The sequence below is a fragment of the Mugil cephalus genome, chromosome 17 (genome assembly GCF_022458985.1).
Source record: "Mugil cephalus isolate CIBA_MC_2020 chromosome 17, CIBA_Mcephalus_1.1, whole genome shotgun sequence".
Taxonomy (NCBI): Eukaryota; Metazoa; Chordata; class Actinopteri; order Mugiliformes; family Mugilidae; genus Mugil; species Mugil cephalus.
This window is the reverse complement of record NC_061786.1, coordinates 20,818,918-20,839,047: the sequence shown is the minus strand read 5'-3', so window position 1 is coordinate 20,839,047 and position 20,130 is coordinate 20,818,918. Positions and strand designations below refer to the sequence as shown.

Sequence of the window (20,130 nt, the reverse complement as noted above, 5' to 3'; positions counted from 1 at the left end):
AGCAGCGGGATGGACGGGAGAAAGGAAGTCAAACAACGTGTTTTTTTAATATATATCGGTAGCAAAAATATGAAACTAAAATTCCCACCTCGCCCGCGTCCTCTCCCACGTCCGCGACCTTTCCCTCGGCCTCGTATTCCTCCACGAACGCTGCCACCGTCGCTCCTGTTGTCGTCTCCATAGTCCCGCGGCTCTCGTCTCCAACCTGTAGACGAGAAACTCGCACTCAGATACAGAACCGCAAATATTTCACCAAGTGGAAGTTCTCTCGAAGCTCAATTCAGGATAATCTAAAAGTTTTTTACTCCGTATTTATGGCTCTGCTACTTTCCACTTCACTCCACGTCAGAGGACACAAAAAAAAATATAGTTTTAAAAATAAAACATGATAAAACTATTGATCCCGGGGAAGAAATTACAAAACAACCTTTACCACATTTACTGATGAACACATTAATGCTTGATTTAATGATTTCATTCATGTAAAGAGGTCAATGGATCGTCTCGACTATGTGCCCCAACATCTTCCCAAATTTTGATTTTCAGCACGTCCTTCATATTTCTTACGTGACGAGAGGCAAAATAAATCAAACTAAAGTCTAAAACAATAAAAACGCACTTCCCCCCAAATCAGAGAGATGCCTTTTCCTACTGGATAAGTTTTATCACAGGATCTCTATGTTATGAAAAAGCAAATTTGAGGTCTAATTTTCACTTGACAAATAACTCGCACTGTAAATCAGGTTAAAAACAACGTACGTTAAAAACAACGTACATTAAAAACAACGTACTAATATTTGTTGTTGGGTCTAGCAACAATAATTTTAGTAAATTCCAATATTTACAATATTTTTATCCATTACACCATTATAATTATAATTTTAGCAACGTCACAGCAACTAAACTACTTTTTTTAGAGTTAATCAAGCATCGGACTGTGAATCTGCAGATTATTTAAAAAAAAAAAAATTCTTACCGTAATTAGTATTAGAATTGTATTAGTATATATGGAAATATAAATATGTATATGTTAAGAGAATGACATGGATCAAATGAGACTAAAACTTTCTTTTTGTTAAACAATTCTGATAAAACTATTTACAGTCTGTGACTGAAATGTTCCAGGTGTCAAATGTTAACGAAACCCCACAAAAATACTGATAACGCAGCATTTCTTAGAGCTGCCGCGCAGCTTCCTCTACACCTCAATGACAATATCTCCCTCTAACTCAGGTAATTTACATATTTTATTACGTGTAACAATATTTGTTCTTTTCCTCAAGTGCAGTTCACACACACACACACGTCTCTGGTAATTTTTCCGAGTCATATCATTTCGGGGGCCAATAATTCATAAGTGCGACGCCCCTATTGACTTTATCATTGTAATGTGATATTCATGATGAATGTACTGTTTATTCAACCTCCAAAACTTAAACTTTACTAACTTTTAATTTAGTTTATCTGTAGTTAAGTTAGTTTAGTTGGTACCAGCCTAACTTCACAAAATATGCAGCAGAAAGTTGGTCTGGAGTCGTCTGAGTCAATCAGAAAGTCTGGGGCATGTAGTCGCGGGACTATTTAACTGGATGCAAAAGGTATTTATTTCATATATATTGAAATCCACCAGACTGTAACTTCTATCTCTGCACAGTCTTATTGTAATAACACCTACATTTCTCCCAGGGGATCAATAAAGTCTTATAAAATAGGAAAATGGAACCCAGGATGTGGAGAATAATAAAAAAAAAAAAAAAAACAGGCTTCTTCCTTCTTCTTCCAGTTTTTGATGAGTAATGACGGCTGAGTGGGTGAAACAGGTTTCAGACAGACAGCCCGTCTGATGTAAGACGTTAACCAAAATAAATGAGAAATGAGTCAAAGGGCCATGCTCTCGCTGTGCCATGCATTATGGATAAAAGCTTGCGGGATCGCTGCAAAAAGAGACAGATGGCAGCTGGGGCAGGGAGAAAAGTGGTGAGCAAACATGAGGTGATATGAGAGAGGGGGGTAAAGAGCAAACAGCCAAGCCAAGCCAGCAGTTAAAGAGGTTAAAAACAGCCAGAGAGTGATCAGAGAAGAAGAGTGAGCCGCTGGCCACTTACTCCTGCTGCTATCATGAGCCCTGTTATTATGGAGCGTTTGATTGGGCGACGTGGGGTCGGGCGCGTCGCCGTTGGGCTCTGAGTCCAGGCCCCCGCCGGGCGTCTTGTCGCCGTCGTCGTGGGACGCGTCCTCCAGCGGCAGAGAAACCCACTTACGTTTGTTACCTAGCGATGATTGCACACCGGGAAAAAAAATGGCTTGAGGATTTTTGGTCCTAAACGCTAAAAAAAAATATATATATATTTATATATATAAAAAGAAAGATTAAGATCCAAGATTTTAATAGCTTTAATAATAACACTCACTTTAACACGAAGCTCTTTTGTGAATAAGAATTTCAAATAGCTTCGTCTGGAGCAGCCACACTCGGGACTAACACCCTTTTCTTCAAAATCCACCGCATTACTGTGACCTTTCAGTATTATTCATAAGTATTTAAGTCATTTCCGAGTCGGAAATTTCAACTAGAACTCAGAAAGTTGTAGATTCCTCACTTTCCCCCATGTAGAGTTTCCAAGATGGCCGCCACATGTGTAAACACTAATTAGAAGCTCCTGTAATATTCCATTTATTAGCACTTCTGACTAGTTTTTGTTGCATTAAATCGGTCGTACAGACAGTATTTTTAGACATATATATGTTGAGATGCTGTTTTTACGGTGTAATTTAAGTTTTCCATGTGTTACATGGCAACTACAAACCCATGTCGCACTAACAATGGCTAAAAACAACAGCCTGGTCAAACCAAAACAGTGTGATACACCATCCTAGCAAACTTAATAGCGTGTTTTTTTTCTACGTTTAAATTAAACAATTAAAATTAAACAATTAAAACTCATCAGTTCGTTACAGCTACAATTTGTGCAACTTAAATGGCCCAAAAATACATATATATATAATATTATAGCAATAATATTAGTTAATGTCAAGAACTTTTAAGAATTTTAATTTCACTCTGCACTGAAAAAAATCTAAATATCGACCAAGTTATATTCAAACAAGGCTTAGCTTAGCTTAGCTTAGCATAGAGGCTGCAAACGGCTGCTTTTTCATCATTAAATAACCCGTTTCCAATCATTTCCACTCTTTATGCCAAAACTACGCCAACAACAGCCTCTTATTTATCTCAGAGACATCTGATATATTTCATATAAACCTTTTTATCATATATTTTAAGGTTGCTTGGTGGGATGGACCAAGAAATCAACTTTTAAGCCAAACCTAAAAGCCAAACCTCCTACTAAATGTGGACATTGAATTAGGAATTATCTGTCAATACCCAGTTTTTTGGTTAATTTTTAATACAAAAAAATTGTCAAAGATGATTTTTTTCCTACTTTTTCTTTTAAAAAACACAACTCCTCACTGCTCCTCATCCGTTGCGGAGGGTAATGCGGTGGCGCGCCAGGTTCTGTTGCTCCGTTTGAACGTGTACAAAGGCGTTTGGGTGAATAAAGTAAAGTGCAGCACATGAGATTAAAAACAGCAGCGCATGCACCAGTCGCCACCAACAACCAGCGTCATTGATCAGCGTGGTTATCGACATGCGCCTTTCGATGCAGCGGTCGAGATCATAAATCACGAGTAGTCGAGTGAAAACGTGCATCTCCAAACTGGGAAACTCTTCTGAATGAGAGAACATTTAGAATTTTATAAAGAGAAACATGCTGGAGATGCATCATTTCAGGCGACAACGACGAAATCAATCAAAGTCAAAGAGGAGTACAGCCATTTTAATTTAGACCCTTTAAAAAAATAAAATGCAGTTCAGCATGCGTCACCCAAAATAAAAAACAACAATGAGACGACTCCTCACCCTCACCTCCTCTCTTCTTCAGGCTGCCGTTCTTGGCGTCCTGTCCCGTCTTCGACTCTCCGTCTTTGGGCAGCTCTCCCAGCGGGTCGGGCTGAGCCTCCTGGTTCTCTTTGCTCTCGCCTCCGTCATGGCTGCTCTCAGATTTCCTCTCCGGCCGCTCCCTCCTCTTCTCCTTCTCTCGGCGCGACGGAGGCGGCTTCTTTCCGTTGTTGTTGAGGACATTTTGTTGCTGCTGCAACGACAGGAAGACGACACGTTTTAATCGTTTCTTTAATCGTTGCAAACGTTTCTTGTCTTCTCTGCCCCTTATTTAAGTAGGAAATTAAACACTTCAAGACATAAGTTAATATATTCTATAAAAATGTATACACATTTATGTAAAAATGTATTTTTAGGAACAATTTAAGAAATTAAATGTGCATAATGGTTAGAATTTGACAAATACTTTAATTTCAACCTCACATCTCTTTCAGCAAATAGTGATTTTAATATTTAAGTTTATTTATTTAAGTATTATATTATGTTAACATGTTAATTTATATTCATTTTCTTTTCTGAATTGTTGAATAAAGTTAATATTGTTTAGTCTCAACTACTACATTTTTGCATTGTTTGTTTTAAATTAAAGTCTTAAGAAAGAAAAGCCTTAAATCTTGAACGATGAGTCAGATAAATTTAAACAATTATGTGACAGAATTAAGACATTTCCAACTAAATATACATCTTGTTTTCTCTTAAAGTAAGTGACTAACATCTGTATTTTGTTTTGTTTTTTTACAAAATCACTGTTGAGGCCTTAAATCCTGAACGACAAGTAAATATTATTCCGTCAGACAAATTTATATAATTATGTGACAAAAAAAAAGACATTTCAACCTAATAAATACCTTAAATTCGTTTTTTTCTATAAATAATTGACTAACACCTGCAGTTTTTTGGTTTTACATACATACATTTATCAATGTTTTTTTGGATGAAGCTTTAAACCTTCAAATATTATGCACAAAATCACGGTTAAGGCCTTAAACCCTTAAAGCTGCCGTGTGTTTTCATTGCTCCATCTGCTGAGCAGAATCCAAAAAAAGCTCCCGTGAAATCCAGCAATTTCCTTTTAATAAGTTTCAGACACGCTCGGACCTCTCGTCGTACCTCTTTGGCCAGCTCTCCAGGTGTGGGCCAGTTTGTGATGTCGCTGAAGTCACTGGACTGTGGAAAAAAAAAAACAAAAAAAAAACGACAACATTAACAACATTAAATCATAATCGCCGTTATTTTAACGCTGTGTGGTTGGAGCAGGTAGAGACCGGCGGAGAGGAAAAGGAGGTCAGTGCTCCATCTGTGGGGGAACTGCAAACAACCATGATAAACAGACCTGAGTCGCTTTCCAGAGGGGTGAGTGTTGTAAATTTGGACAAACTGATACGAGATCAAGGTCAGATGGACGAGGCTACGCTCATTTTTAGAGACAACGAACTAATACCCTCACCCAAATGGTTTCTGGCCCAGTTCACTCACTCACTAAAAACGAGCACAGAAGAAGAAAATCACCATAAAAGACAAGAGGAACGTCAGCTAATTAATTCAAGAGCATACTTTTAATACCAGGACACACAAAAAAATGTGATTTATAAACAAAGAGTTGGTCTTTTTTATTCAAAGAAATATGAAAAAGACTTTTACAATAACAGATTTATAAAAGAACAAAGTTCAAAGACTTTAACAAAGTTTTAATATTATTTATATCTATGTTCCCACATAAGCTTATATAACTGATTTTATTTCATCATTTTGTCTTATTGTATAGTTATTTTTTATTTTAAACAGATGTTTTATGTCTTTTAACCTATTTTACTTATATTAATGCCTTGTGTGAGTTGTTCTATTTCTTATTTATTGTCTTTTATTTGCTCTCCTGTGCAGCACTTTGGGACTCTGATTGTTTTGAAGCGCTTTATAAATAAAGTTGGATTGAATTAATATAACTAGAGCACTCTTTAATAGGTTGACATCACGTAAAGGACCTTTAAATCAAAATGAAAGCACTGACATGTGTGTGTAACACACTCAAATGCCAAAACATTAGGTACACTGATGAATACAAATGGGTTTATATGTAAAGTTCTACACTTTGAACACTGATTTTTGTCCTTTCTTTTTAGTGTAAAGGGTTAAAATTGTCACTTTTGTATCAATCATCTATTTGATGGTTTAAATGGTCAAAAAAATGATTAATATGTTCTATAAAAAAACAGAAAATAAAGAGCATGTTGTGTATAATTTATCTGCCAGAAGTGACATATTCCCAACTAGTCTCAGTTAATTATATGACATAAAATAAGCTCACATGCCAAAACATTAGGTACACGAGTGAAAGGGACTTTTAAGAACCTCATCTCGTCTTCGTGACGGTTGTGGTGAACGGCATCAGTTAAAATAACAGAGCTGATTCAAACGTTTGTTTTCATTTTGAAGGGTGTGGTTGGTCTTACTACTGAATTGCACTCGCTCCTGTTATTTTGACCACCCAGTTTAACATCCTCCCAGACTGAATCAGCACCTTTCTGACGCCGTTTCAACGTCGACTTTAAAACGGTTACATTACTTTACGTGTTCACAAGTGAATCTAATAAACCAGCAAATGAGTGTGTGAGCACAAACATACAAAATTTGCAAATTACACATAAAATCACCTCAGAGGACATAAAATTAAAATCAGTTTAGAATGAAAGAGATGAAACACCGACTCAAAACATCCTGTTTCACAACTACCTTTATAAAGTTAGTAAGTTTTTTAAGATTGCCTTTCCCCAACATTAACTTTAAAACCACTGGGGCGGAAAAACAGGTTGGAAAGGCAAACAAAAAAAAAAAAAGCAGCAGAAAGCAGCTTAAAGCCGCTAGCAGTTAGCTAGCAGTTAGCTAGCAGCAGGTGTTCATTTCTCATTCAGTGCAGCCGCTGGTTTATTTAGGAGCCAGAGATGCTCCCTGACATTAAAGAAGAGGCAGCACGTGGGATCAATTACCAAGATACACACTCACTTGCCAGTTTATTAGGTACATTTAATGAACGCTTTCTGAGATAAAAAACTAAACTAGCTCCTCGTGCAGGTTTCTGAAAGGTGTTAATTCAACCGTGTTTACATTGTGGAGGTTGTGGTTTGTAGTACGTGTAGTGAGTTGCTTTTGCGTTGTACCGACACATGTTCCTGTTATTTTGACGGCACAATTTTAGTCAATTGGGGTAAAAAACGTCACAGACGACAAGTATCGCTACTGATTTCCTAAATCGATTCCAGTTTGACTCATTAAGAAATGACAGGTTTTTAGAGATTTGTGGTATTTCTACAATTTCTTCCTGCTAATTGACATTTTATTTATGTCCAGAATGTCCAACCACAGAATGCAGGAAAAGCAAAAATCAATCTCAAGATTTTGTGAGACAATATTGAATCCTTCATCATTTTTCATCCTCCAACATGATTATACAGTTGAATTAACACCTTTCTAATGATTTTTCACCATAAACTGTACATTACACTAGTCATAATGGTAATATTTTTTCGTGTATAACTAATTAGGATGCATTTGTCAACCCAGTGCAAACCACGCAAGAGTGTTATTAATGTGCAATAACGGATTAAAAAGGAAGAGAAACTTTTGGAAAAACAATAATGAGAAGTAAAGATGATTACCTTGCTTGATTTTCTCGGTCGGGGTTTGCTGGCTCGGACGACTTTCAGAGCATTTTGTTGTTCTGCGGACACACAATTAATCACTGAGAGGGACATCATCACATCTGATAGATAGAAATCTCTACAAAAAAAATGTGTTTTTAATCCGTTTTAACACAATTTAACATAAGATAAGAGCAGGTCTAGAATAGTTGCAGTTAAAAAAAGCTCTGCTGCCTTTTAGGCAGCATTGGGAGTTTCTGTCACTACAGAATAATTAAATATACTCCCCCTCCAAGAGCGTGAACTTGCCGAGGGTGTTTTGTGTACAGCTAGTAATGGTATGTGGCTGCAGGCTCTCGGAGGCTGGGAGTGGCCCTCTGCAGCCTGACGGTCCCTATCGCTCGCCCTGGGATGGTCGGATTGATAAGAGACTCAGGGCCGAGGCTTCCACATGAATGGGTTCACGCCTGCAGGCTCAGCCGGGGCCGGCAGGCGTCCACCCACCCACCCACCCACCCACCCACCGACCGAACTGGTTGTACAGTAACGGTGTAAAACGATGCCGATTCAAATATAGCTCTGAGCTCTGACACACTCACATTCATGACTCAAACTGAGCTGAACAAGCCTGAATTCAACAGAGCTGCAGCGATCACAACAATCAATCAGCCGCCTCGCGATTAGCGGATTAATCGGGCGATTGATCACATGGACAGAAAGTTAATCAAGCTGTTTATTTAAAGAGGAGCCACCACCACTAATGCAGTATTACATTTCTACAAAGTTGTGGCAGTGGAGAACAGACTGAGAGGAGACTTTACTCCACATTATAATGCAACAATATCACTTTCTATACTACATTTCCCACAATGCAACCGTACAAAGCAGGCAAATTTTACAATTTAAATCAGGGCTGTCATGTTGCCTCCACTTTCTCTTTTTAATTCAGCATTATTCAACTAAAAATACATTTTTTTCAAATGATTAGTTTAAAATGTGGAAAAAAGCTACTTCATTCTTGGCGTTTTTTTAATTTTTTTGTTTGTTTTGGGGCGGTAAATGCTTTAATAATGTGTGTGCAAATTGCATATTCTTTAAGCAAAAACCAAATTTAAGATTTCACATCACTACTTTATATATCATCAAAATCAAAGTGACTTAGTGGGTTTCAGGTGCAGCTGCAAAACTGGAGTTGCACTGATTCAAAGCGATTATTTCTGCAGAAAATAGGGGGGAAACAAAAATCATTAGTTCGCAACCCTGCCACTTTATCTCTCCCACCTGTTCGACCACCTTGTCCACATACTTTCACTTGTGACAAGTGAAGAACTGGCTGGTGGGAGGAACTGCAGGCAGCCAGGCCATTGGACATGTAAAACGTGCCTTTACATTAGCAGCAGCAGCAGCTGCAGTAGTTAGCCTGGCTCTGCTAGCCTCTTTATTTTTTACTGTACAGTCAACCCCACAACACAAACATTTATTTATTTTTTTTTAAACCTGCTCTTGTGCTTTATTAGCCTGACACTAACTCTGGCCCAGTGCCACCGGCCCTTTTTTTTTTTTTTTTTTTTTCCACGAAGAGACAGGCAGCAGGAGTTAGCTGGTAGTGGCTAAAGAAGTAGCAGTTGTCAGCAATCAACACGTGGTGCGCGGAGGGGGGATGGGGGCAAATATGCCACCATCAACACCTCTGGACTGCGCAGACATTCAAGTTTTTATGCTACTTCATTCCAAGTCTTTAAAAAAAAGCCCAAAAATGAAGTGTGGGGGGAGATTTAGAGAGGATTTGTCCTGCAGTGAAGCTGTCAAAACGCTGCAGCAACGTGTGCGTGTATGTGTGAGAGAGAGACCATATTGGAGACATCAATGTGGGATAATGTTAACATTTTTAAACTTACCTTTCTCCGGGGGGGAGCTGATGTTGTTGACCGGCACCCTGCCCGTGGTCCTCTTAGTCCACGGGTTGACTTTGGGTGGAGGAGCCTCCACAACTTTGCTCTTCACCGCCTCGACAGCCGAGTCAGCGGCGCCGCTTTGGTCGTTTTCTTTATCGTTTTCTTTGCATTTCTTGGCGGCGGCCGCCTCCGAACCGGAGCCGGTGCCGGAGCCGGGACCGTCCGCCGGCTGCTTCTCCGAGCCCGTCGTGTGCAGGTGGGAGCCCTCGGACTTGTTTTGGTTCTTGTCGCCCTCTCCTCCGCTGGAACTGGCCGCTGTCAAACCCGAGTCAACCGGACTGCTCTCAACCTCTGTGGACATTCTGCTAGTTTCCTAACAGCGCGCAGTGTTAAATCCAGTGTGAATATTTGGTCCTTGCTCTCTTATCACAGAGAAAAATTAGGGGGAAAAATATCTCGGGGGGTGACCACATCCACAACTTCTCTGGGTAAACAACTTTTGGGCTGGACCTCGCTAGCCAGCTAGCCCAGTAGCTCCCCCCGTAAGCTAACCGTTAGCACGAGTCCGCGAGCCCGAGCTAAATGTGGCTGTTTTTCCCCACCCCGAGCGAATTGTTCATATCAACAAATAATTACCCCCGAGTCCGTAGTTGTCCACCATGTAAACGACGCGAGACGAATCGTTTTTCCTGCGAGTTTTTGTAACTTTTTTTTTTTTTTTTTTTTGGACAACTACTACAGCGACCTCCTCTCTGTGAGTCTCTGGTTTCAGCTCCACGCTAGTGGTGGGCGGATCGATCCAAATATCGATACTTCCGATCAAGACGTGTGTTTTTTAAAAAATCGATCTTTGCGTCAGAAAATATCGATACCAAGTCTGTTTTCACAAGAAGTATCACCGGCGTTTAATTAGTTCAAGTAATAAGTTCTAATAAAGTAAAAAAAAAGCGCGACAAAGATGGAGAACAGGGAAACTCTGTGATGGAAGGTCCTTTAATTCAGAGAAGGAGGCAATATCCGGGTGAAAATACATCACAGTGCCAATCACAGGCGTATACACGTAGATCATGTCAACATGCTGTTGTTTCTTAATAAAAACATATAAATGGAAAATGATAGACAGTGTAGAATGTGACATTTGTTGTCAAAGTTCACGTTCTGTCAAGTTCTAACCTGAAGACCACTCGCTCTGGTCCAAAAAGAATTATATCGATTGTTCTTTAATGTAATTTGCTCAGATTTTCAGTAAACTGGCAGCTTGTTTAATTCTTATACAGAGGTTTAAAATATATTATATTGATGATATGATGCCAGTGTAATGAGATCGATACAAAAGAAAGAAAGAAGGGAAATGAAAGGGGATAATTAGTTTTATTTAATCGTATTCTAGTTTCTGAATAAACTGCCTGAATTTAAAAAAAAATATATATTTTTTAATTGATAATTTTGTTATGTTTCTGTGTTGTTTTTATTCAGATTAATGATGATGACGCGTCCCCCCTTAATTATTAAAAAGTCTCGATATCCGTATCGTCGATACTCACTCTGTATTTAATTGGTATCGGATCGATACCAAATATAGCGGTAATCGCACACCACTAACGGCCAGCAGCTCTCTGGCTGTAAACAGTAACTCTGCTGCCCCCGGCGGCCACGCCGCGGTAGTGCAGCAAAGTAAAAAATAAAAATAAATAAAATAAAATAAAATAAAAACAAAATGTTATATCTAGTAAAATAAAAAAAATAGTAATTAAATACAAGCAGATTATTAAAGTTATAACATTTAAAACCTAGTATCTAGTATTTTTTTAGACAAATTGGTAAACATGGGATATTAGAGCTGTTAAAAATAATAGAGATTCAGTTTATTCATTTGTTTGTTAATCTGAATGTAGCTGAATTCAATGTGCAGATCTCATCTCTTTTTTAATTATTATATATTTAAGCAGCTGAAAAGATAAAACTGGCAGTGTACATGTGAATGTACATTTATTTGTGTAAGTATTTTAAATACAGGTGACATTTTTAAAACATAATGGAAAGAAATGAGAGTTCAGAGACTTTATGACTAACAAAGAGATTCACTATGGTTGAACGTCAAAATTCTTGTTTTTAGTTTGGTTGCTGGGCAGATTTATGTATTTCCGGTTTGCATGGGTGAAATCACCCATAATATCATGACAAATGAAGAGAATATCACTGATTATCTGGTTATTATGGCGCCTAGTCAGTTATATGAGGCAGCAAGTCAAGATTTTGTCCTCAAAATTGATGTTAGATGCAGGAAAAATGTGTTAGTAACTGCTACAACGGACACATGAGCATCAGACCTGGACCACAGAGACATGGAAGGTAGGTGGTCTGGTCTGATAGAATCATCATCACATGACGCTGTGCTCCGAAAATTCATGCGGATGGTATTTTGACACATCACAGCATCACTGCACTCCATGCACGCCCTTTTATAGCAGTGACCCTGAAACGGTTCAGGAATGCTTTGTATTTCCCAGACCTCAATCCCGTCCAGCATCTGTGGGATTTTTCTGGACAAACCTGCGCGACTTAAATGATTTGTTGCTAAAAAAAATCTTTGGCGCCAGATACCACAGCGCACACTGTTAGAGGAGCCCAGGCCTCACTGAGCGAGGGCTGCTTTGGCGGCTAAAAGGAGGATTTACATGTTATTAGACATAATGTTATGGCTGATTAGAGTCCTGGTCTGAACTTTGACTTCTTTGAAAACAGAAAGAAGATATTATAAGATATGATAAGTCATTTCAGTGAGAAATAAACTCCTTAAACCAGCCCGGGAGTCAAATAAATACAGAGAGCAGATACATTATCATCATGACCATCAGCATCGTGATGGAGGAAGGTTTCAGGGACGCGGTGGACGATTCAGGTCTGGTGTAGATGTACGGATGCTCCTGGAGAAATGAAAGCTGATAAAAGCAGCTTTTATCACAAACATACTTGAAATCTTTTTTCTGTTGCGTCGTACCTTCGGAGGACAGATGAGTTCCATCGGCTCTGAAAACGTCTTTACCAGCTGTTTGCCTCCCTCCGGCTGGAACTGAGCAAAACAACCGTTTTTTTTTTGTTTTTTTTTGTTCTTTTCTTTTTTTTTTTGTGATTTCATATTTTGTTAAGCGAGCCACCTCTTGCAGCCTCACCATGTTGTTCCACAAGCCCTTCGCCAGCTCCTCGTGTCCCTTCACTGTGAAGTGGAAACAATCTGCAGCAAAGAAGCTCAGGTCAAGACTCCCGTCCTGAAGTTGACAGGAAGTGCATTAGTAAGCAAAAAAAAACATAAACACACCAAAAAAGTACAAACAAGAAATGCATGTCTTACAGGAAGTCTAGCTGGTTCAGCCTTCTCTAAATAAGGCTGCAGAACAACAGCAAAGTCATGTTTGAAGAACCGGCCGCTGTGAAGAAGCTGCTCTAATCTCTTCTGCAGATAAAACACACAATTCATTATTTTTATTTTAAGACTGCAGCTGTTGACATTCACAGTGAGGAACTCTCGATTTAGTTTTTTTAGTGCTCGACTCAAAAATCTGTCCACCAGAGGGAGTTACTAACCACAGACTGTGTCCAGGTCATGGAGTCTCTTGAAAAACAAGGCAAAAACAAAGGCTTGTGGACATGTAGGCTTTCTCTAAAACATTTAATCCAGTTCTAAAATGACTGGCGGGGAGTTTAGGTTGTTATTATAAATGTCTCTGGATAGTTTGCATCTGAAACTAAAATGAATCCTGGGTCACATCAAAGACCAACATCTCAACAAAGTGTAAAGACAGTTTTGTAAACATAATTCACTTTATAACACTTTCAGTGGGTCAGAAGTTAACATACATGTACAAAAATATCTTTATTTGCAGTAAAACTTTGACAGGCCTCTCAGCAAGGAAGAATCCAGTGTTTCAAAAAAGCCATAAAAAACTCAGGTTATACATATGTGTTAGGAGAAAACAAAGACATAATTATCACCATTACGTCTGGAGAAAAAGGTAGGACGGGGTTTGCAAGGAGAATGACATCAAGGCTCAACTGTGAAGCACGGGGGTGGCAGCATCATGTTGCAATCGGTGCACTTTTTGAAAAACAATGGCATCACGGGGGAGGAAGTTTTGTCGCTAATGCATTTTCTTAACTTACTATGATCCCAAGAAATTCCCCCAAGCTGTGGTTAAATGGAAAAATGGCGAAAAGTACAACAACGTAGGAAGTAGAATGAATCATCTGTAGATTTCCTACAAAAACGTAAACAACGCCAGTCGTCACCACATTTAAAACACGCACCTGGAGTCTGTAGTTAACCTCAACCAGCTCCTTCAGTTCGGCCGAGTTTTCCTCAGGTTGAACGAGGCAAGAGCAGAATCTCCTTTGAAAAAGAGGAGAGAAAATATACAAAGAAAATCTCAACTTATTTTATTGATGAAATTCAACTGCTGAGTGATTTAAGATGTTAAACAGTAAAGTATAATGTAGCTGTTATATGTGATAATGACTGTTTATTCGTGAAGTTTATCTGCAAACACTAATAATCTACAGGAACCGAGAGATCAGACGAAGATAAACTCTCTGAAAACAGTCTAAGGATGCTTGGAAACAATAAATGATGTGTAACTTTTGCAGCTGACAGCCCAGAGTCGGTCTCTGAACCTCCCTGAGCGGCTTCATGGAAAGAATCTGCACCACGTTCACGATCGTCCTGGGGATCTGAAACCAGAAGTCAATGTTTATTAACTTGGAGACTGAATATCTTCCGTCACACCTCATAGGTTAAGTACAAAGCGTAAAGAGAAGGAAGCGTCATAGGTGAAGAAACCGTGAACGCGAAGACCCAGAGCTTAAAAAACAGCCCTGAACATTATATGTAAACTCACACACTACATTTATGTCATTTACTGCATCGTGTTTGTTTTGAACCCTAACAACAAGCACAGGGGCTGGAAAAGAAACTGAGAGTCTCAGCTTTCAGGAGGATCAGGAGGATCAGGAAAGACGGCTCTGACGGCTGCATCTCAGAGAAAAGAATTACAAGTGCAAACAAACGTGAGACAACGTAGATTCAAAGCTGCCACTGTCTGTGCAGAGCTGCAGCTCATATTACATCTGAGATTTAAACTAATCCGAGTGGTTCGGAGGAGGTGGAGGAACGACAGAAACAGTGGTTGTAAACAAGGTGGCGTGAAACAGTTTTTTTGTGGGGGTGTGTCCTGCAGCGTTGGCACTAGTCAAACCTCTTTTGGCGGCTTCAGGTGATTTTACAAGTTGAACCAGTGATGGAACAAGTTGATCCGAGAAATCGCTCTGATTGGATGTTCAGTTAGAGAACCGGAGCACGAGAAGAGAAACGGAGGGCAGTTTGGAGCTCTTCCTGGCCTCCCAGCTAACAGTAGCTCTTCCTAGCCTCCCAGCTAACAGTAGTTGTTCCTAGCCTCCCAGCTAACAGTAGTTCTTCCTAGCCTCGAGGCTAACAGTTGCTCTTTCTAACTTCCAAGCTAACAGTTGCTCTTCCTAGCCTCCCAGTTAACAGTAGCTCTTCCTAGCCTCCCAGCTAACAGTAGCTGTTCCTAGCCTCCCAGCTAACAGTAGCTCTTCCTGGCCTCCCAGCTAACAGTTGCTCTTTCTAGCCTCCCAGCTAACAGTAGCTCTTCCTAGCCTCCCAGCTAACAGTAGCTGTTCCTAGCCTCCCAGCTAACAGTAGCTCTTCCTAGCCTCAAGGCTAACAGTTGCTCTTTCTAACTTCCAAGCTAACAGTTGCTCTTCCTAGCCTCCCAGCTAACAGTAGCTCTTCCTAGCCTCTCAGCCAATAGTAGCTTTTCGTAGCCTCCAAGCTAACAGTTGCTCTTCCTAACCTCCCAGTTAACAGTGGCTCCCTTTTGCCTTCCAGCTAACAGTGACCCTTCCTAGCATCCAAGCTAATAGTACCTCTTCCTAGCCTCAAATCTAGTAGTACCTCTTCCTATCCCTTCCCAGCTAATAGTAACTCTTCCTAGCTGCCAAGATAACTGTAGCTCTTCCTAACCTCCCAGCCAATAGTAGCTCTTTGTAGCCGCCAATCTAACAGTAGCGCTCTCAGATAATAATAGCTATTCGTAGCTTCTTAACCCAGCTAACAGTAGCTCTTCCTGTTTCCCCTTTTGAAAGATGAATGCAGACTACTGCCACCTGCTGGTATGAAGAGTTATTTCCTCTCACATGGAAGCTAGAACATACATAATGTTTGTTAGGGTCAAAGGTCAGCTGGCATCAAATGGAGTCGTATTTATGAGGAAACTCCTTTTAAATTGTCGTCTCTTATGGTTTTCTTGCTAGTGGACATTTTCTGAGAGTTCTGACCCATTTTCTGATATTTTCCAAAGTGTCATGACACCAGTGTTTGTTGGTCAAATCTTAGCCAGTTTCTTCTGATGTTACCAGGCAGTTCTCTCACATAATGTTCCTTGAGAGACAGTGGAGAGAAACCGGAGAAGCTTATTATCATTGTACCATCTAATGTTACATAACCAGGTTCAGAAATGAAGCATGCATCACGGTGACAGAGCTGCAGAGCTTCTAAAAATGGACCTAACCTCTGACTGAGGCCGTTTCACCTTCTAGATAAATCTAAAACCCACATTTAGTGCAGTATAAATGTCATTTTGTTGTGCAAAGGCTGGGAACTGCAAGAACATGATGACTCTCACCTCATTCATCATCATGTCCAGAGCTTCTGTCATGTGGTGAATGAAACTGTCAGGTGAGAACAGAGTCTGCAGAAGTGAAGATTAGTGTTTTAGTTTCATTTTACGACGGCTGTGCACTTAATTCAATCTTTTAAAAGTTCATTTATAGGCCTAATACATCACACATGCAGTTGTTTGACAAAAACACTATATTTGTAATATTTATTATCCTCTAGTTGAAAGTTTCACCACAGACCACGTGCATCCATCACTGCTGGGTGTGTTCGGGCCGTGGTGCAACTCTGCTTTGTTGCACCTGTAACCACACCCAACAGCAATGTGGAGATCTGCACGCGGACACAACTCCCCTGAAAAAACAAGACTTTCAGCTTTTAGTTCTGACTCTTTTCCCCTCGTCTTGACACCAAACTCTCCTCACTTTGTTTTTACAGTAGTCGCAGACGTCGTTCATGCCGATCAGCATCGTCACCACCTTCCAGTCCTCCTGGAAGTTCAAGCCCTGGAAGAGAAGGTCCAGCTCAGTCTGTTGTCGCCTTGCGTGCAGAACGATGAGCGCTCAGACTTACTGGATGAGACCTGAACGCGTCGATCATGTGACTTATCTGCTCAGAGATGTTCCTGTTAAGACGAAATAAAGTCATTCTTTTCATCTTTGAGCTTTGGGGAAAAACAATTTGAAGATATTTTAGCTTCAGTGCAAAGAGTGGACATAAGGGTCTCACAGTGTGTTGTGGCCGGTGACAGCGAAGTTAAATCCGGTCTCGTTGATCGTTGCAGGCCGGCCGTGCATCGTCATAACCGGGGACGGACCGAGCAGCTTGGGATTGAAGAGTTTAAATATATCTAGAAATCAGTGAAAAAGATGCAGAAGCAGAACGGAAGCTGTGTTAACTAATAGTTTGAATATCCAGTGACATTTGAGCTTTGGGTTAATCTTAGTGTTACAGTTAATTCTCCTTAGATAAAGTTGTGGTTTTCAAATATTAAAACATAAATCTGACTCTTACTTGCCAGCGTGATGACATTTTGGTAAGTCCCATATCCTCCAATGCTGTGTTGAAGGAAAGAATAATAACAAACAAACTATAACATTAATAATATAATCAGTCACCTTAACATTACAGGTGATTATCTGGTTATTATTGTACCTGTGTACAGTGCACAGTGGGTGGGACCCTAACCCTATTATGTGTCTATAAGATTATGTCATGATGTGTTATGTATTTTATATTGCAACTTGTATATTTTCTGTGTATTATTTGTTTTTAGGAACTATGATAATTAACGTCTGGGAGGGGGACGACCAGTGTAAATCAGCCCTTGGTTGCATCTACATTTCCTTTCTTGTTTCTTGAAAGAAATGTTCATTGATATACTCTATCCCTGCTTAAATAAATTGAAAATTTAATTGAAATTATACACAAGTTGCATTTGAGTAAATGCTGCATGGTGCAATGTATCATTTTCTTCTGATTTCATTGATAAAAGTCATTCAATCAACCAAAATCATTCAGGATTCAACACATTTTTTTCAAAACAAAGAAATTCAAGTGAACCCAACAACCACTTAGAGTGATTCTGACTTTTGTGATAGAGTCTTGGCTTTTAAACGAGACCATCACCATGAATGAGCTCCAAAATGTTCATGAGCAGCATTCAATTTATTTCGGGTTTGTCCTAAACAAGCATGCAATGATACACAAGACTATGTGAAAGGAAGCTGATTCACCTCCAGGAGAGCTGACGAAATTCAATTGGTACTGAGAGAATCGACGAACCGTTGGCGCCGATGGCCGTCTGCAATAAGAACGTACTCAGTTTAATGTAGATCAAAGGAGTTATAGGGAAATTTCATTAATTAAAAGCAGTAAAGGTTCACAGTTAGTGAGTCTCCCAGAGCGGCGATCACTTTGACGTCTGCAGCTTTCACGCGTTCAACTACAACAACAAGATTAACAGGAAGATTTTACTGTTTTCACATTTCATGTACATGACAAAAAAAAAACATCTGCTTCAAGTTGAATATTCTGACCCTCACCTGACGTGGGGACGGTGGGAGACGGACTCATGTCAGGACAGTGAAACAGAGGATGGAGGCGACTCTGGAGAAAATCTGATCCTAAAACATCCTGCAGAGGAAAAAAGAGAGAATTCATCGTCCCTAGTTTACATGCAGCGGAGAAAATCGAACGACTGACGGGGACATGTCCTCCCCCTCCACACTAGGTGGCGATATGTGTCTTGTCAGCGGGTTAATGCCATGTTAATCGACCCCTTTCTGGTTAAACCATCACTGTCATATAATAAACAAGTGTCTGACCAGCATTTCAAACAACAACAAGAAGGATAATAGCTCAGCTTTTTTTATTCTCGTACATAATGTGCGAGCTACTTATGGTGCAGATAGGTGGCGCTATCCCTCAGGTAGTTCTTCTGCCAGCTCTGTTTAGCTTCTTCTTCTGCGACTTGGATAAGTAACTTAAATCTGATTACTGGTTTGGAAATAGTAACACATTAGATTTCTCGTTACTGGAAAAAAGTGGTCAGATTAGAGTAACGCCTAAGTAACCGGCATCACTGAGACCGAGACAAGTCCTCGATTTTCTTGAGGCACCGAATAAAAGCTGAGACTCTTTACATTAATGGGAAACACATGGACTCTAATTTGGCCTTGATGTGAACTTGTATTCATAGAGGTGCACCTCACAGATCTGTCATTTATCTGGTCTGGTTTTCTTCGTCTTGTGCAAAAATCCGCTGATGTTTTGAATCATTTTTATGCAGAAATGTAGAAAATACTGAGGGGAACAAAAAATTTTAAGTCACACTCTGTATTTCTGGATTTGGAATGAACTTTTACTCAACATAATGTTCTTAAGAAACTACTTCAAAGCATTTTTGGCTGGAATTAAACTCGACTGGATATTTGAGCAACCGAAACTTGCAAAATATTCGTTTTTAAACCTGTCTAAGCTTGTTTAATGTCAGGGATTTAGTCTGCTTTTGTTCTCTTAATGCCCCTAAAGAAGTTTTAATGAAGTAAAACTACTCTTAAGACTGATAATGACCTAAAAGTCTTAAGTGAAAACCTGTTCTAGATGTTGCTTTTGCACAACATGAAAGGTTACAGGAAGATTAATGGAGTTTAAAACTCTGTTATCAAGCATTGAATAAGTGGCAGCTGAACATATTAAACACATTTAAATTACGTGTCAAAGGTTCAAACTCAAATTAGTTGAGGTTGATGAATGTTTATGAAATTTTGCGTGATTCTTGTACTTAAACTTTAGATTATTTATGCATAATGTTAGAGTTTTTCAGCACATAAAGTTTAAAAGTAAAGTGCTCTTTGTAGTGTCGACTGTTTCTGACCTGGTTGAAATCTTCTTCTTCTTCTCTTAAAGTGTATCCTGCATGGAAAAGAAAACAATATTCATACAAGACTGGTTTAAAACTATCTGAGACTTGAACTTTTGAATACAGACCAGACGTTTCACAACAAATACGTACAAGATAAGAAAAATACTGCTCAGTACTCACCGCAGACGTGACGAGGGGATAATATACAAACTGCAAACAAGAAACAGAGAAACATGATTCTCCCTTATTTTAAAATGCAATAAAATAAAAAATAATAACAAGAAATAAAAGAAAGGGTCCTCCTGCTGTTCTGGAGCTTTATTATGTGTTATAAAAATCAACGCAATGAGTAGCTGCTTGCCCGTATCTCTGACCTTTGTAGTCATGTGGGAACATAGGGTCGTGCAGGCAGAGCAATATTCTGTAGATAATGGACATGTAATAGCAGCCAAGTCCAGATGAGAACATCCATGTTGTTGGTATGTTCCTCAGAGAAAAAATGTGAATATAATCTAGTATATGCTTAGAGAGCATATTAGGTGTTTTATTTAAATATCTACACTCAAAGTCAGATCATTTTT

General features: G+C 39.4%; 2 protein-coding genes across 9 annotated transcripts in view; both read right to left on the bottom strand.

The window, feature by feature from the left end:
• The window catches only part of larp1b (La ribonucleoprotein 1B), a 28,227-nt gene extending 17,936 nt beyond the window's left edge, over nt 1-10,291 (bottom strand). For 2 of the 7 annotated variants that reach the window (XM_047610614.1, XM_047610616.1), the window contains exons 1-6: nt 9,495-10,290; nt 7,615-7,676; nt 5,072-5,128; nt 3,923-4,154; nt 2,106-2,270; nt 89-205 (exon numbers count right to left, since the gene is read on the bottom strand). In XM_047610614.1, coding sequence (XP_047466570.1) covers nt 89-205; nt 2,106-2,270; nt 3,923-4,154; nt 5,072-5,128; nt 7,615-7,676; nt 9,495-9,852 — 991 coding nt within the window. In that variant the 5' untranslated portion in view covers nt 9,853-10,290. Of the gene's footprint in view, nt 1-88; nt 206-2,105; nt 2,271-3,922; nt 4,155-5,071; nt 5,129-7,614; nt 7,677-9,494 lie in introns of all 7 variants that reach the window. The other 5 variants (XM_047610613.1, XM_047610615.1, XM_047610617.1 and 2 more) reach the window with 5 other exon arrangements.
• A 1,167-nt stretch (nt 10,292-11,458) lies between these two features.
• On the bottom strand, nt 11,459-19,972 carry LOC125023391 (phospholipase B1, membrane-associated-like). Of its 2 annotated transcripts, XM_047610622.1 has the most exons (16): nt 19,730-19,972; nt 19,562-19,599; nt 18,228-18,318; nt 18,069-18,127; nt 17,919-17,986; nt 17,197-17,240; nt 16,912-17,032; nt 16,756-16,807; nt 16,608-16,688; nt 16,190-16,255; nt 14,125-14,216; nt 13,797-13,878; nt 12,844-12,945; nt 12,665-12,760; nt 12,493-12,564; nt 11,459-12,418 (listed from the first exon to the last, which is right to left on the bottom strand). In XM_047610622.1, exons 1-16 carry the CDS (start codon nt 19,782-19,784, stop codon nt 12,305-12,307), a joined length of 1,233 nt encoding a protein of 410 aa, XP_047466578.1. In that variant the 5' UTR covers nt 19,785-19,972; the 3' UTR covers nt 11,459-12,304. The 2 variants fall into 2 exon arrangements, with proteins under 2 accessions (XP_047466578.1, XP_047466577.1); XM_047610621.1 differs by having other exon boundaries at nt 11,459-12,564.
• Nucleotides 19,973-20,130: the final 158 nt, after the last annotated feature.

Excerpts from the sequence above, each read along its gene's own strand:
- LOC125023391 (XM_047610621.1), bottom strand. The coding sequence starts at position 19,784 with ATGTTTCTCTGTTTCTTGTTTGCAGTTTGTATATTATCCCCTCGTCAC. Across the intron at positions 19,600-19,729 it reads ATCCCCTCGTCACGTCTGCG|GATACACTTTAAGAGAAGAA; the intron begins GTGAGTACTGAG and ends TTTTCCATGCAG. Across the intron at positions 12,946-13,796 it reads AGGTTAACTACAGACTCCAG|AAGAGATTAGAGCAGCTTCT; the intron begins GTGCGTGTTTTA and ends TTTTATCTGCAG.